The sequence below is a fragment of the Ambystoma mexicanum genome, chromosome 10 (genome assembly GCF_040938575.1).
Source record: "Ambystoma mexicanum isolate Mex_15411 chromosome 10, UKY_AmexF1_1, whole genome shotgun sequence".
NCBI lineage: Eukaryota > Metazoa > Chordata > Amphibia > Caudata > Ambystomatidae > Ambystoma > Ambystoma mexicanum.
Genome location: NC_090932.1, coordinates 1,656,796,777 through 1,656,814,489, shown reverse-complemented (window position 1 = coordinate 1,656,814,489; position 17,713 = coordinate 1,656,796,777). Strand labels below are relative to the sequence as shown.

Here is a 17,713-nt window from a genome sequence, read left to right as displayed (position 1 = left end):
ACTGCATATAATTCTGCCTAACAGACAGCAGGAGGAAAGAAAAAAAGGGAACTCTGTTACCCAAAATTATTCAAAGACAACCAGAGGAGTACAGGCCATAAGCAGGAACTCGGACACCCAGAAGCATTTAAAGACTGGAGGCGGAAGGCAGTACAAAAGCAGGAACCCTGATATCATGAAGCATTCAAAGACTGGATGCGGAAGGCAATACAAAAGCAGGAACTCTGATACCATGAAGCAGTCAAAGATTGCAGGCGGAAGGGAGTACAAAAGCAGGAACTCGGACACCATGAAGCATTCAAAGACTGGAGGTGGAAGGCAGTACAAAAGCAAGAACTCTAATATCATGAAGCATTCAAATGCTGGAAGTGGAAGGCAGTACAAAAGCAGGAACTCTGATACCATGAAGCATTCAAAGACTGGAGGCGGAAGGTGGTACAAAAGCAGGAACTCTGATACCATGAAGCAATCAAAGACTGGAGGTGGAAGGCAGTTCAAAAGTAAGAACTCTAATACCATGAGGCATTACAAGACTGGAGGCAGAAGGCAGTACACAAGCAGGAACTCTGATACCATGAAGCATTCAAAGTGTGGAGGCGGAAGGCAGTACAAAAGCAGGAACTCTGATACCCAGAAGCATTCAAAGTGTGGAGGTGGAGGGCAGTACAAAAGCAGGAACCCTGATATCATGAAGCATTCAAAGACTGGATGCGGAAGGCAATACAAAAGCAGGAACTCTGATACCATGAAGCAATCAAAAACTGGAGGGGGAAGGCAGTTCAAAAGTAGGAACTCTTATACCATGAGGCATTACAAGACTGGAGCCAGAAGGCAGTACACAAGCAGGAACTCTGATACCATGAAGCATTCAAAGATTGCAGGCGGAAGGGAGTACAAAAGCAGGAACTCGGACACCATGAAGCATTCAAAGACTGGAGGTGGAAGCCAGTACAAAAGCAAGAACTCTAATATCATGAAGCATTCAAATGCTGGAGTTGGAAGGCAGTACAAAAGCAGGAACTCTGATACCATGAAGCATTCAAAGACTGGAGGCGGAAGGCGGTACAAACGCACGAACTCTGATACCATGAAGCAATCACAGACTGGAGGTGGAAGGCAGTTCAAAAGTAGGAACTCTGATACAATGAGGCATTACAAGACTGGAGGCAGAAGGCAGTACACAAGCAGGAACTCTGATACCATGAAGCATTCAAAGTGTGGAGGCGGAAGGCAGTACAAAAGCAGGAACTCTGATACCCAGAAGCATTCAAAGTGTGGAGGTGGAGGGCAGTACAAAAGCAGGAACCCTGATATCATGAAGTATTCAAAGACTGGATGCGGAAGGCAATACAAAAGCATGAACTCTGATACCATGAATCATTCAAAGACTGCAGGCGGTAGGGAGTACAAAAGCAGGAACTCTAATATCATGAAGCATTCAAAGACCGGAGGCAGAAGGCAGTACAAAAGCAGGAAATCTGATACCATGAAGCAATCAAAGACTGGAGGCAGAAGGCAGTACAAAAGCAGGAACTCTGAAACCCAGAAGCATTCAAAGTGTGGAGGTGGAAGGCAGTACAAAGGTAGGAACCGTGATATCATGAAGCATTCAAAGACTGGATGCAGAAGGCAATACAAAAGCACAAACTCTGATACCATGAAGCATTCAAAGACTGGAGGTGGAAGGCAGTACAAAAGCAAGAACTCTAATATCAAGAAGCATTCAAATGCTGGAGGTGGCAGGCAGTACAAAAGCAGGAACTCTGATACCATGAAGCATTCAAAGACTAGTGGTGGAAGGCACTAGAAAGGCAGGAGCTCTGATACCATGAAGCATTCAAAGAGTGGCGGCAGAAGGCAGTACAAAAGCAGAAACTCTGATAACATGAAGCATGAAAAGATTAGAGGCAAAAGGTAGTACAAAAGCTGGAACTCTGATACCATGAAGAATTAAAAGACTGGATGCGTAAGGCAGTACAAAATCAGGAACTCTGATACCATGAAGCAGTCTAAGTGTGGAGGTGGAAGGCAGAACAAAAGCGGGAACTCTGATACCATGAAGAATTCAAAGACTGCCGGCGGTAGGGAGTACTAAAGCAGGAACTCGGATATCATGACGCATTCAAAGACTGGAGGCAGAAGGCAGTACACAAGCAGGAACTCTGATACCATGAAGCATTCAAAGATTGCAGGCGTAAGGGAGTACAAAAGCAGGAACTCGGACACCATGAAGCATTCAAAGACTGGAGGTGGAAGGCAGTACAAAAGCAAGAACTCTAATATCATGAAGCATTCAAATGCTGGAGTTGGAAGGCAGTACAAAAGCAGGAACTCTGATACCATGAAGCATTCAAGGACTGGAGGCAGAAGGCAGTTCAAAAGTAGGAACTCTGATACAATGAGGCATTACAAGACTGGAGGCAGAAGGCAGTACACAAGCAGGAACTCTGATACCATGAAGCATTCAAAGACTGGAGGAGGAAGGCAGTACAACAAAGCTGGAACACTGATACCATGAAGCATTTAAAGACTGGATGTGGAAGGAAGTACAAAAGCAGGAACTCTGATCGCATTAAGCATTCAAAGAGTGGAGGCAAAGGGTAGTACAAAAGCAGGAACTCTGATACCATGAAGCATTCAAAGTGTGAAGGCGGAAGGCAGTACAAAAGCAGGAACTCTGATAGCATGAAGCATTCAAAGACTGGATGCGGAAGGCAATACAAAAGCAGGAACTCTGACACTATTATGCATACAAAGACTTGAGGTGGAAGGCAGTACAAAAGCAAGAACTCTGATACCATGAAGCATTCAAAGACTGAAGGCAGAAGGCAGTACAATAGCAGGAAATCTGATACTATGAAGCATACAAAGATTGGAGGCAGAAGGACGTACAAAAGCAGAAACTCTGATACCATGAATCATTCAAAGACTGGAGAAGAAAGAAAGTACAAAGTAGGAACTCTGATACCATGAGCATTCAATACATTTCTTAAATCAATCTGCAAGGCGTCCCATGTTCTGCTGCAGCATGTTCATGGAATCTCTCATGTTGACTTTACACAGCAAACTGTATCAACTCCATGCGCTTCATCTGAAGAGGGCACATTTATTTCAGCATCTGGCACCACTCACTCTTCAATCCTCTTAAAGGGGAATGCCTTGTATCTCTGCTCAGCTGTGAACGGAGGGCCACTGGTGGCGACTACCATCAAAGTGTCTGGATAAAAGGTAGTTGTGGTCTTACAAGGTATCAGCAGACCAACAGGAACCTCTTTGCCCTGTTCAAGTAAAGTTCTCCATTTTCTGTGGTGAAGGTCACCATGTGCTTTCATCTTGTCTTTTTCTCTGGTGCGGCTGCTCCTGGCCTTATTTTCATCCTTGAGAAGGTCTTGACTAGACGGCAGATGATGGGTGCAGGTCCTGAACATCCAACCAAACATCACCTCTGATGAATATCTGATGCCAGTGCCATGTGCTGTATTGGGACAGTCCGGCACTGCTTGACCTTGTCCTTACACCAGTGGAACCTTAGTCAGGTGGCATATTTGTACAGTCTTCAAGAGACTGCCCATGAACCTTTCCACCAAAACCTTTCACCCGAGGCCAAAATGGAGTTAATGTCCATGGAGTCCTATTGTGCATTTTGATCATGAGTGGAATTTCGTATCTTTAGCACGCTGGGAATGTGGTAGCTGCCGAAGTGGAAGACACTACTTGAATGACATGGTATTTTTAGTGTTCATCCATGGTAGCCAGTAAGTAACGCAGGGTCATGAAGAGGCCCAAAGATATCTGCTCCAATGTCTTCCCACAAGGCCCTCCACTGGATGGGGCATTTGTAGGGGCTTGTATGGATTTTTTTGTGTGATGCTTTGACAGGCATGACAGGTTAGCAGCTCAGCCTCAAAACATTTCCAAGAGTGGGAAACCACACCTTACAGTGCACGCATGTCTGTGCGGCTACTGCGCCACAGAGCCCCTTCACGAGCAATGTCAGCTAGTTCGCGCTTAAAGGAACCCATCAGTGCTTCTAGAGAGTTCTGCTTGCATGCATTTGAAAGTCTATGGGCCTCATTACACGGTAGGCGGAGGACCAAGGTGCTATTAGCACCTTGGTCCATGCCGGTAAAATACCGGCACCGTGGGGAATTACCGCCCTATTCCAAGGTTGGCGGGGCGGTAATTCCCCCTTCCCCCATTTCCCTTCCCCATTCCCATTTTTGCCCCATAGGGCTCCATGGGAATGGGGAAGGCGCTAATTACGGTGCCGCAAATTGCGGTACCGTAATTAGCACCCTGGTCCCTTTGCGGGTTGGTTTTTAACGCCTGCTAAACAGCAGGCGTTAAAGTACTGACCCGCAAAGGGACTTCGTAGTAAGGCGGTAAGGGTTTACCGGTACCGGTGCCCTTACCGGTACCGGTAAACCCTTACCGCCGTCCGTGTAATGAGGCCCTGTATCCCCTTGACATTGATGCCAGCGCTCTACCGGGAAAGCTGATTTGCATGTGTCCATGGTTGCGACGGCACTAGTTCAGACACCAGCATCAATGTGATATCTGATTCAGACGCAGGTCCCTAATCAGCCAGTGGCACGGCTGGGGGTTTTGCATGATGGGTTATCACACTCTAGCAACGCTTCTGAGTGTGGGGGTGTCCAGAGAAAAAGTTAGGAGGGTCCTGTTCCTCCCTGCTGTGTCCAATGGACGACCTTGGATTTGTAGACCTGTAGGTACAGACTCCACCTTTCAATACAAAGAGGCATTTCGGCCTTTGGCTTGCCAAAGATTGTCGCAGGAGTTTGATGGATTGTGAACAGCCGGCTTCATGGCCTTTCTCTTGTGCTTGGCATTAAGCCCTCTTGGTGGCAAAAAGGCTGCTGCTGGCATAGGACACAATCTTACGAGGGGGTCCTAGCTCAGCTTCTGCTGAGAAAGAATGGTACGCAAAACCCATATAACCTGTTGTTGCCAACAGGCAACCCCTATGCACTCTGATGGGGTCAACTGACCTCTTAACTACTTGGGTTACATAAAATACATAAATGTTATTCGATATTTCACTCACAGGAGATAATAACCATTGCACTGATTAAAATAACCGTACAACTAGTCTCCATATAACGTACAATAATTTTTTACTCACATTCAAAACAAAATTTCCAACCAAAATTCAAACAAGACTTTCAATATCGATGGTTCAAATTCACCACCACCCAATTCCAGTAATGTTCTTTTCAAAACAATACATTCTCACAATGCTGTGCTATTACAGTTTTCACTTCAAGAAACAACCAGATTCATTCCCCTTCATGCAGTAATGAAACTGTATGTGGTTTTGATCTTTGTTCAATCAATCAACATTTAGCCAACACCTTTCGGATATATCATCCATCCTCTGGCTTAGTTCAAAAGTGAATTGTCAATGACACACTAATTCGCTTTCTTCTGTGTTTTCTTCTCTGTTCATACTTCGATGGAAATATATTGTGTAGCTTTGGTGCTTCTTGTACTAATGTTCTTCATTCCTCACTCTATTGAGTAACCTGGGCATGAATACAGCTGTATCCAATCATTGGTGTTGATCATTCCCCTTCCGATCACCAGCTGCGGTAAATGCAGTGAATCCAGGACCTTGTGTCGCAGCCTACTGGATGAGTGTTGATGATATGATATGATATGATATGGCGTTTAGAATGCGCCTATACACAAGTATTTCAAGGAGCAATGAGGCAAGGCAGGGGGAACAGAGGGAAGAAAGATAATGATCCTACTAGGCCAGGTGTCATTCAGATTGCGCAAGTGAATGGGTGGGGGAAGTGTGAAAGTGCGCGGGGGGCACAGTGACGTACATAAATAGAATAAATAACAGTAAGTAATGTACGGCCAGCAGGTGGCAAGTGCAGGGCTAAGTGCAGATAACAGGTGTCAAGTGCTGGTAGTGGGACTGTAGGGATACAGAAACAGTCCCCAAATGTAGGGGTTGCCGGGAAGGCAGTGCAAGTGTGCAACTGGCAGGGGAGGGGCCTGGGCTCGAGATCAGAAGGTGGACAGGAAACCACTGCAGTTTCAGTGAATATGAAGGTTTTGAGGTGCTTCCAGAGCCTGAGATGGTTCTCCTCAAGTTTCAGGGAGGCAGGTAGGCTGTTCCAGAGGGAGGCCCCAGCCAAGGAAAGAGATCTAACAACAACTTGTTGCTTGGAGAAGCGACTGACCCTGAGGGAGTTGGAGGCGGATGAGCGCAGGGCTTGAGAAGGAAGATATTTGGGAAGAGAGATTTGACGGTATTGAGGCCCCGGGCCCCAGAAGCCCTTGTGGACAATGCAGAGGGTTTTGAACTTATTCCTTGCAGCCACTGAGAGCCAGTGCAGAGATTTCAGTCCTGGAGAGATACAATCCCTAGGCTTGAGGCCAAGGACAAGTCTCGCAATCCTGTTCTGGATGAGTTGCAGAGGGCGGAGAGTAGAGGCAGGCAGATTTAGAAAGAGGTTGTTGCAATAGTCCAGCCTAGAGAGAACCAGAGCTCTGGACAGTGAGCTTCTCGGGAAGGTGAGGAAAGGAAGAATACCTCTGAGGAGGTGCAGCTGCTAATGTGACTTCTTAGAGATGTCAGAGATGTAAGGCAAGAAGGAGAGTGTGGAGTCGAAGATGACACCGAGGTTTTTAGCCTCGCAGGTGGGAGCAGGAAGAGGGTCAAGAGAGGCTGGCCAGAGAGAGACGGGAAAGGAGGGAGTTGGGGTGACGATGAGGAGAATCTCAGTCTTACTAGCATTAAGGCAGAGGTCATTGGCGGAACACCACTCCTGGATGGCAGACAGACAGTCAGAGATGAGAGACGGAGAAGATGTGGCCGAGGGTAGCCTGAAAATGAGCTGAGTGTCATCCGCATAGCACTGAAAGTTGGGGCATAAGGCGGCAATGCGGTGGGCAAGAAGAAGTGTCAGGTATTGGTTGAACAGCCAGGGAGAGAGGTTAGACCCCTTGGGGACACCACAGGTAGAGAAAAAGATTGCAGAGAGGAAGGACCCAAGTTGGACCTGGGAGAGTAGGTCAGAGAGGAAAGAAGTCAGCCAAGCCAGGTACTGACCGGTGATACCAAGGTGTACTGCTCTCTCCAGAAAAGTGCACGAAACAACCATAAATCATCAATGCAATTATGGAGCAAGTACTTTGAACCAAAAAAAACAGACAGACACAATAATTCACAACCACGCACTCTTAGAAGATAAATCAGCTCTTTACGGCTATTTATTCAAAACTTACAAGTACATAGAAATAACTCATGAAAATAACATGGACATAGTTCACAGAAGAAATAAAGAAGTCAAAAGGAAATACATCACCGTGAGCGTAATTGAAGTCCTCATCTCGTCCAGAAGCGGCTGGAAGACTCCGGGGACAGCCAGGCCGAGAGTACCACAGCTCACAGGAAGGCCAGACGGAGCGTCCTTCTCTAGATGAAGTCTCACCTGACCCCCTGCGGGTTTCCGCTTATATAGACACTCCACAAAGGGGAGTTAATTCTCGAACCTTCTGGAAATTGCACCTGTGCAGTTGAGGAACAGCCGTCGGTTGCCAGCTGGGTCAATCGAGAGCTCCCCCCAAGGAACGCAGGGCCTGCCTGCTCTAAAAACACGCTCCACGGAGAACAGTAGTAAGCCATAACAATGTTAGCTTTCCCGGCCTTCACTGCATACCAAGTTTGGAAAAGCATGTTTGTCTCAGCACTGTGAATCTAACACTTCAGCAAAATGTGTGCAGCATTTCACTGCAGAGTGAAGTAAATATCCAACATGGCTCCGAGCGCTCCCAGAATGCATTGCGCGCCCGCACCATTTTGAACAAAGCATAAATCAAGCATGACAATTCCACCCTTTGGATATTTATCTTCCGTAGCCAGGTGGCACTGGAACTGGTCTCTGAAACCTACGAAATGTTAAAACTAAATTGGGAACACATTGAAGGCAACAACAACAAGCAATTATAATAGACAGAATAATAAAAATGCAAGCAAAAATATAATATCATATATACAATATAATATAATATAGTGTACCCCCAATATCAGGTATCCATGAAAATAACCAATCCCACCAGTTTTTGTTACGATCTTGAGACACTTGAGAAATGAGATCCCTCAAACCTCGAATATGACTTTCGATGGATCGTGAGTGGTCACTCAAATTGAAGCAACACATACCTTCAAAGGCATTACACCCTAAATTATGTTTCAGCAATAAGTAATCAACAGCAGCTCTGTTCTGCAAAGTAGCTTTTCTAATAATTTGACTATCAAGGAGTAATTCTTCTAAAGCCTGCAAAGTATGATTAAGACTTTTAACTACTAAACACGCTCATTTCATCAACGATTTGTAACCTCCAGCAGCTAAACCCCAAACACCTACTAATGAAAGGGTTAATGCTAGAACCTCAGCTTCTGATAGCAAATGTACATGTGAATCACAGTCAGGAGATAGCCCTACAGATTCAAAGGTTGACCTTTTACCTCGAGTTATCGCTGAGTGTAAAAGAAACATCATTAGTCCTAATCGAGTCAAAGCACACATGGACCTCCAGAAATGTTAGCTGGAATATAAGTGTATGAGATGTTACCACATGAAAAGAGCCATCTTGTTGGAAGTTTCACATGATTCAAATGACTAGCAGTTATCACTGTATGATTGCAAGACATAGTGTTATTTACACTGGTGCATTTGCGTGACATTCGTTAACACAGTCTCCTCTCGAACGTAGTATGATTATATTGATTGGTCAACTCTGTTTGTCTGCATTTACCAATTTCTTGTGACTTGCACGTCATAATGTAGCACACATCACCTTGGGTTATGTTGTACATAATCACACGTGTCAAATTTCTCCACTTCTTGTTGGTTTCTTGGCAGAACCTGCAGTATTCATAAACTGAAAAGGATTGTCTAATGTCTGCGTCTTGAACTAAAGAATCATTATGTGTGACGCCGAAAATATGCTTTAAAACCGGGACAGGCGTCGGCACCGCTACTAAACATGTAGTCAATAAAGCTTCAGCATTGGGCACATCCGTAAGACAAAAATGTGATATATTCAGTACTTGCTGCGCCAGATATATCCACATATTTTCTTCTTGGGTTATCATAGTAGAGTGTTTCCTCCGTCCTACAAAGGGCTCCTGCACAACTGCCATCAAGGTCGATTTCACTTGCTCCTGATGTGTTTGTCGCATTTCACGGATCCATGTCTTCGGTCTGGCGGGCTTGTCGGCACTGGCATAGGGCTGCTTGGGGACAACATTATTCATCACTATCAGTATCCCCTTGATCACTGGCACAGATGTGACACTTGTTGCTGGTGACAGAAGATCGTCTAACACGTCCAAATGGAGTCCATTTAGTGCCACAGTCACACCAACCAGACCCAGGATCTACAAAGCAAACCCAGAAAAGAGATATCAGTGTTGCACATCACTCTCTTAGGTAACATTTGTCTGCGGGTACATATTGACATTTCTTTCTACCAGGCTCCATTATTAAAACCACTTGATCTTTGCCTGATGCAATGACATCTGCTGGCACTGGTGGGCCTCTTGGCTTTTCCACCCACACTTTTGCACCCGGTACCATACTGTCTGAAGATCCAAAACCGCGATCCCCACGGGTAGTTAACACTGTAGGAGGTTCCCCTTTCTTAATCATGGACAATGTAATGGGAATAACTATCAATTGGGCCACTCGATCACCCTTGTGTATTGATAACAACTGATCCCCACTATTCATTAGGATGACTTTAATCTCTCCTTGGTAATCAGCATCAATTACCCCTCCCAACACTTGAACTCCTTTCAATGCTAGGCCGGATCTAGGGGAAATCCATCCCATATGCTCTGGGGGAATCTATACTCCAATCCCTGTTTCAATAACAACAATTCCTCGTGGATCTAATCTGATTTCTTCATTAGAATGCAAGTCTACCCCTGCTGACTCTGGAGTTGCTCGATAGGGAGCTAAAGAACCCGGCGTAATTTCCCAGTATAACAATGTTTCTCTAACTGAATTGGGTTGAACCTGTAAATTAGGAGTCATTAATCGCATCAAAGGAGTTTCATGTTCATACACAGGCCTATTGTTCAGCACTTGCACCGCATCAAACACACGATCACGCCAGCCTGTCAAACTGCCGTCTCCAGATTTGCGCAACTGTTCTTTCAGTAACCCATTCATTCGTTCAATTAGCCCTGCTGCAGCTGAATGGTAGGGAATGTGATATATCCACTCAATGCTCTTTTCCTGACAAAACTCCTGGATTAGTTTGCCTTTGAAATGTGACCCATTGTCACTTTGAATCTGCAAAGGCACTCCATAATGTAATATGATCTGATTTAAAACCCTGATGGTATTCAATTGGGTTGCACGTTTGCACAGCAAAACCATAAAATATCCCGAGTATGTATCTACAATAGTGCATGCATACTGACAACCTCTGCTGTTTGGCATAGGACCGATATAATCAATCTGCCAAATTTGACCTGGTAATTTTCCTCTTCTCAATGTACCTTGAACAATCTGAAGTATAGGTCTATGCAATTGGTGTTGGCACACGGGACACTGCAAAATGATTGTTTTCACTAGTTCTAACGGAAGACTGATGCCTAGAGCTTGTGCCCACCTGATAGTAGCCTTTTCTACAAGGTGCCCACTTTTCTGATGGGCCCATTTGGCCAAACCCTCCATATCTTCTTCCCGAGTCTCTGCATCCATTGTCGCAATCTTGGTGTGTTCGTCTGCAAAAACATTAAACCAACGTTCTAATGAATCTGTGGCACAATGTGCGTCCACATGATATACAGTGACTTCACTTTGTAACATTTCTGCAATATCTTGCCACAGTTCCTTTCCCCACAACTCTTTTGAATGAATCTTCCATCCATTTGTTTGCCAAGTCGGCAACCACACTGCCAATCCATTCGCCAGTGACCATGAATCTGTGTACACATGGCATTGACCAGGGGTCTCTTGTTTCAATGCTTGGTAAACTGCGTAAAGTTCTGCGAACTGACTGCTCTTTCCTTTCCCTGTCATTGTCAACATCTTTTTTGTTTTGTGATTGTATGACACTGTTTCCAGTACCGCTCAGTTCCCACATATCGAGCTGAACCATCCGTGAACCAAGCATGCTCTGTTTAGTCCACGGTCAAATCATTGTAAGGGACTCCCCATTTCACGGGAGACTCACGTTTTTCAGGCACCTCCGGTGGTAAATAAGCTGAGGGCGGTATGTTGGCTACTTCCTCATGTAATTGTGCCACTCCACCCTTTCCTGATTTGGCTCTGTCTTGAATATACCTTTTCCACTTAATTATGCTGGCTTCTTGAGCATGTCCTATACGATGCGTTTTAGGAGAGCTCAGTACCCACAGCATGATTGGTATTTCAGGTCTCATGAATACATCATGACCTAAGGTCATCTGCTCGGTATCAACAAGAGCCCAATAGCATGCCAGCAATTGCTTCTCAAACGGAGTATATGAGTTACCAGCATCGGGCAACTTACGACAACAAAACCCTAATGGCACACGTTTCCTGTCTTGTTTCTGCCACACACTCCAGTTAGCATAATTGTCTTGCACAGACACATTTAATTCCACTTTGCCTTCCTTCAAGGGCCATAAATCAAGCACCTGCTGCACCGTGTCTTTCGCCATCTCAAAGGCTCTCTGCTGCTCTTTCCCCCACTGAAACTCATATTTCTTACGTGTCACTTTGTAGAAGGGGGCCAATATCTGCCCTAAATGTGGAATGTGCTGTCTCCAAAAGCCAAACAGTCCTATAAACATCTGAGCATGCTTTTTGCTCGTTGGAGTGGTGAATTCAAGTATTTTCTGTCGTGCTTTTGGCACCATGTCTCGATGCCCATGATGCCACTGAATCCCTAAGAATATCACTGTTTCAGCTGGACCTTGAATTTTACTCGGATTAATCTCCCACCCTTCCTTTTTCAATCCTCTTATAAGGACATCTAGCTGACTTTGCACGCTATGCTCATCCTTGCCCTGGATCAAAATATCATCAATGTAATGAGAGATTTGTATGTCAGGTTTACACGGTATCTTGTCTAAGTGCTCTGCCACCAGCCGGTGACAGATAGTCAGACAGTGCATGTACCCATGGGTAGTCTCGTGAAAGTGTACTGACGTCCACTCCACGAAAATGCAAACTGTTCTTGACACTCGTCAGCAATTGGCACGGAGAAAAATGCATTAGCTAAATCGATCACTGCATACCAAGTCCCCTCAAACTTTTGGACATTTTCAATCAAATTAATAGCATCTGGGACTGCGGGCACTAAGGGAGGAGTGTGTTTATTCAACTCCCTTTAATCAACCGTCATCCTCCACGACCCATCCCCCTTTTTAATGGGCCAGAGCGGATTGTTCCATGATGTGGTAATAGGGCGTAATACACCCGCCTCCACGTACTCTTTGATGGTGTCTGCAATTTCCTTGTGCCCCCCAGGAATGTGGTATTGTTTCATTGCTACCCGCTTGGTTGCTATTGGCACTTGCACTGGGGGCATCTTCAATTTGCCTACAGTAATGGGTGTACAAATTAATGTACTCACCCCAAACTGGTACGTTTTACCGCAAAGCCCCAAGGTTAGCCCTTCCAAAATGTCAAAGCCAATTATATATTCAAGTATCAGGACAATCAACACTTGGTATTTCTGCCTCTTTAAGTTGCCTATTTTCATCTCCACTCTCATTTGCACTGTGGGGGTCTCCATTCCCCATAAACCTGTAATTGTAAAGTGTTTGCCTTTAAAACGTGTCGGATTATCATGAATCAAAGAGGCCTCCGGCCCGGTGTCTATCAATGCTCGCAGCCCTTGTGTGTTTCCTGGCCCCCAAAAAATCTTAACATCAACATGAGGCCGCCTATCCACTTTTATGCGGGCAGACGCTGCCGGAGCTTGGCCGAAGCCCTAGTCAAACTTTGAATGAGTGTGACTTGACTCCGCCTATAGAATTGCACTCAACACCTTTCTTAAATCAGCGTATGTCGGCTGGTACGGGGAAGGTGTCCCCATAGACCCTTCATCTTGGTCTTCCGCAGTGGAAGCAGAAGGTGAGATGTCCCCCTGTGGCGTGGTGACTACTTGTTTCTTAACCTGTTTATACCGTTCTTTGGCTGCAAGTCCTTGTTTTTTGTATAATTCATACATTAATCTGGTTTCAATGCCATCAATTTCTTCGTGTGGCACACCATCTTTTAACAAAGCCAAAAACATGTCTTTTCGGGACACTCGGGAATCTCTGCTATTTTACCTTCTGCCTTCAGTTCTTCTCTCACTGCGCCCCTCTCTCTCTCTCGTGGCTTGTTATCGCTCTTATCCCACTCTCCCAAATCTGCAAGTTGCCGAATGGCATCTGCTACCTCATCCGTAGCCTTGCCAGTCATGCCTACGAGCAAAGTCATAATAATACTTTTGTATGCAGGTGGCACAGTTCTAATCACCATGTTTCGAGTTGAGACTGAGAGCGACACAGCTCCCATGTGATCAGGGGCGTCTATGTGAATCGCCTCTTTCATAGCATGCTCTCTGACATTTTGAATTGCTTCTCTCAATGTATATCACTTTGTTTCTTCACATGGCCAATCTGTGGTAATAGGGTATTTACGGTTACATGCTTGGGCTATCAGGTGCAACAAAGACACCTGCGTATCTTGACCATTAGCATCAGGGGGCGGTCCTGCTCTTAAGACCTCCTGTACATTGGTGTCAATTGACAGGGGTAAAAAACGCGGTGAATCAGTAGAATCTACTAACAACCCTGCAGCACCGCCGTCTAGCAATCTCACCATCCATGTCAATAAAGCTTCCCCTGATTTTTGCCTCAAACGGGTAATAATTTCCCCAACCTCCTGTTGTGTGTAATCTTCAAAAGTACTTAAATCCACCATACCACCACCAGGATTCTGCGGGTGTGGTCCAGCTCGCCGCCTTCTAACAGGCTTCGCCGCCACTGTTTTCTGTTTCACCTCTGGTTTGGGGTCAGACTCTTCTGCAGAACTACTTTCTAGACTGGTCGAATCAAAAATATCACTATCCCATTTGTCCGGATCCCAGTCTACACCAGCGGTAGCGAATACAGTTGCCACCTTTCTTTTGTTGACCCCTCCCCATCTTTTCCTATACTTATATCGCGCTACTCTGACTGCTGCCCTCTCGGCCACCACCTGATATGTGTCAGCCTTATCTTTAAACAATTTCATTTGAATCTGCTGCATTAACACAGTCTGCCGTTCTGCAGCTAGTTTTCTCTCTAATCTCAAAACCTAATTTTTCATATCCATTTGCCTCTGATGTATTTTCCTAAAAGCATGCAAAAGAACCCAACCTCGCCTACCTAATGCCACACATTCTTTACCACGTTCTACTGGAACTTGTTGCAAGCATGCAATTACATCATTTGGATCGGCATCTCCCAATCCTTGATCCCAGGTTTCACTTAAACTAGCACCACATGCCCACGCTTGAGTCAACTTATCATACGGACTCTTAGTCCAACCTGGAATAACAACATCGGAACAGTCACTGCCAGCGGTAACGCTCTTCTTCTTGAACAAACTACTCATAATCGCAAACAAAACAAAACCTTGTTGAACCTATATATTTTCTTCTCCACACTGCAATCACTCCCACAGGCACTCAAACAGTTACCAAAGAGACAAAAAATTTCGCTTCTCAAAAAAAACTTCACTTACACGACAACCAAATCTTATCTACATTTCAAAAGATTCTTGGATGCATGGAACAACTCATCACGTACATCCTGTTCGTGACACGAAAAATGTACTGCTCTCCCCCGAAAAGTGCACGAAACAACCATAAATCATCAATGCAATTATGGAGCAAGTACTTTGAACCAAAAAAAACAGACAAACACAATAATTCACAACCACGCACTCTTAGAAGATAAATCAGTTCTTTACGGCTATTTAATCAAAACCTACAAGTAGGTAGAAATAACTCATAAAAATAATATGGACATAGCTCACAGAAGAAATAAAGAAGTTAAAAGGAAATACATCACCGTGAGCGTAATTGAAGTCCTCATCTCGTCCAGAAGCGGCTGGAAGACTCTGGGGACAGCCAGGCCGAAAGTACCACAGCTCACAGGAAGGCCAGACGGAGCGTCCTTCTCTGGCTGAAGTCTCACCTGACCCCCTCCGGGTTTCCGCATATATAGACACTCCACAAAGGGGAGTTAATTCTCAAACCTTCTGGAAATTGCACCTGCGCAGTTGAGGAACAGCCGTCGGTTGCCAGCTGGGTCAATCGAGAGCTCCCCCCAAGGAACGCAGGGCCTCCCTGCTCTAAAAACACGCTTCACGGAGAACAGTAGCAAGCCATAACAACGTTAGCTTTCCCGGCCTTCACTGCATACCAAGTTTGGAAAAGCATGTTTGTCTCAGCACTGTGAATTGAACACTTCAGCAAAATGTGTGCAGCCTTTCACTGCGGAGTGAAGTAAATATCCAACATGGCTCCGAGCACTCCCAGAATGCATTGCGCGCCCGCGCATTTTGAACCAAGCATAAATCAAGCATAACACAAGGTTATCACAGAGGCATTTGACCAGGATGGCATGGTTGACTGTGTCAAAGGCAGAAGAGAGATCAAGCAGGATGAGGACACAGGGGGTGTTAGAATCAAGGATGGAGAGGAGGTCTTGATGGATGTTCAGGGGAGCAGTTTCTGTGCTTCTGGCACTTCTGAAGCCAGACTGATGGTCATGAAGGCAACCAACAGATTCAGTGTGGAGATTGAGCTGGGAGATGGCCAGTTTCTCCAGGAGCTTGCCCAGGTAGGGAGTGATGGAGATTGGGCGATAGTTAGCCAGGCAGGAGGGGTCGACAGAAGGTTTCTTAAGGAGGGGGTGAACAAGGGGTGATTCAGGGGGGATGGGAAGACTCCAGTGGTGAAGGAGTGGTTGTAGACCCAGGGCAGGAGCCAGGGAGTCGATGTGGTCCTTAATGATTTTGGAGGAGCAGGGGTGAACCTGTTTGGACGAGACTTTCACAGATCGGACTTGTCTAGAGACTTTGTCAGTGTAGAACAGGGGAAAGGCAGAGAAGGAGGGAGGAGAGGTGGCTGCAGAAGGGCCAGAGGAAGAGCAGGGAGAAGAGGGGGAAGGGCAGAGGCAGAGTGTGAGGACAGGATTTCCTGAGCTTTAGAGATGAAGCCCAAAGCCAGAGGGCCTGGAAAGGGACAGGAGAGGTAAAAACTGCGGCAGGATTGGCAAGTTGCTTGCAGATTTTAAACAGTTCAGCCGAGTTGTTAGATGCCGCAGAGACGTGGGCTTGGATATGAACTCTCTTCTTTGTGAGGACAGATAGTCAGTATTGCCTTTGGAGCAGGCACAGGCCAGTTTGTCAGAGGATGTACATGAAGCACGCCATTTCCTCTCAGCCACCCTGCACTTGCGTTTAAGGGTGATGAGGTCTGAGTCATACCAGGAGTTGCACTTGGCTTTGGGCTTCATGCGGATTCTCATGACAAGAGGCAAGAATATCAAGAGTATCAGATATAGCAGAGTGGAGCATGGAAAGGGATGTGTCAGGGTGAGAGTCAGCCAACAGGGGAGAGTGGGGTGATAAAGTGCAGCGAAATCCTCGACTGACATGCGATTCATGGGTCAGATGACTGAGAAGGTGGGTGGCAGCGATGGAGGTGGCTTGGCCTGGGAGGTATAGAGGGTGAGATGGGAGGAAAGGAGACAGTGATCACTCCAGGAGAGAGGAGTGGTGAGAGGGACAGAAAGAGGAAGGTCTGTAGAGATCAACACATCCAGAGTGTGCCCTGCAGAGTGATTCGGGCCAGAGGGGAAAATAGAGAGGGAGAGAGAGTTGCAGAAGTTGTGAAAGAGTCGAGAGGGAGGACAAGAGTCATCCAGTTGGATGTTGAAGTCACCAAGAAGGAGGAGTTGAGTGGTCGAGGCCAGGAGTGAAGAGGACAGGTCTGCCCACTCAGAGAGGAAGGAGGAGATCTCACCAGGTGGCCGATAGATAGTAGCCACAATAAGGGAATGGCTGGGAGAGAGAGAGAAAGCCTGCAGATCAGGCATTCAAAAGTGGAGTAGGCCTGTGTAGGAATGACAGAGGCAGGAATCCACTCGGGAAGATCAGGGCTACACCCCATCTGGGGCGGTTGGACCTGCGAGAGGAGAGGATCTTGTAGCCATAAGGGAGGAGAGTGTCAAAGCTTGTGACAGAGTTGGCCGTGAACCATGTCTCAGTGAGACCGAGGACATCGAGGTCCAGTTCCTCCAGGAGGCGGAAGATGTCGGAGGAGTGTTTGACAGCTGAGCGAGAGTTAAGAGTGGCAAAATGGAGAAGGTTGCTACCCTTCCTGGGAGGGGTATAAATCAGAGGTAGGTCCTGCGGAAGTGTAGAAGGAGCCCGAGGGGGTGGGCAGAGAGGGAAGGAGATGGCAAGGTAGCCAGGGAAGAGGCAGTAGGGTGAGGTGATGATGCTGTGGGGGGAAGAGAGGGGACAGCAGGAGAGGAAAGGAAATTGATGAGGCGCGGGAGGCGTCTATCAAAGAGGAGAAGGTTGGCCTGAGGGCCTTGGACCAAGACGGTGCCATTTGCATAGACATTAGTGATGACCTTAGAGGACTGGAATGAGGCCAGTAGGGCATACCACTGTGTGCCACCATT

At 46.2% G+C, this 17,713-nt stretch overlaps 1 protein-coding gene across 1 annotated transcript; it reads left to right on the top strand.

Moving 5' to 3' along the window:
- Positions 1 to 232: 232 nt before the first annotated feature.
- On the top strand, positions 233 to 1,807 carry LOC138493093 (micronuclear linker histone polyprotein-like). Its single transcript, XM_069620308.1, has one exon. It carries the CDS (start codon positions 233 to 235, stop codon positions 1,805 to 1,807), a length of 1,575 nt encoding a protein of 524 aa, XP_069476409.1.
- The last annotated feature ends 15,906 nt before the right edge of the window (positions 1,808 to 17,713 follow it).

Bases quoted from the DNA above. Each gene is read 5' to 3' on its own strand.
- LOC138493093 (XM_069620308.1), top strand. From the start codon at position 233: ATGAAGCAGTCAAAGATTGCAGGCGGAAGGGAGTACAAAAGCAGGAAC.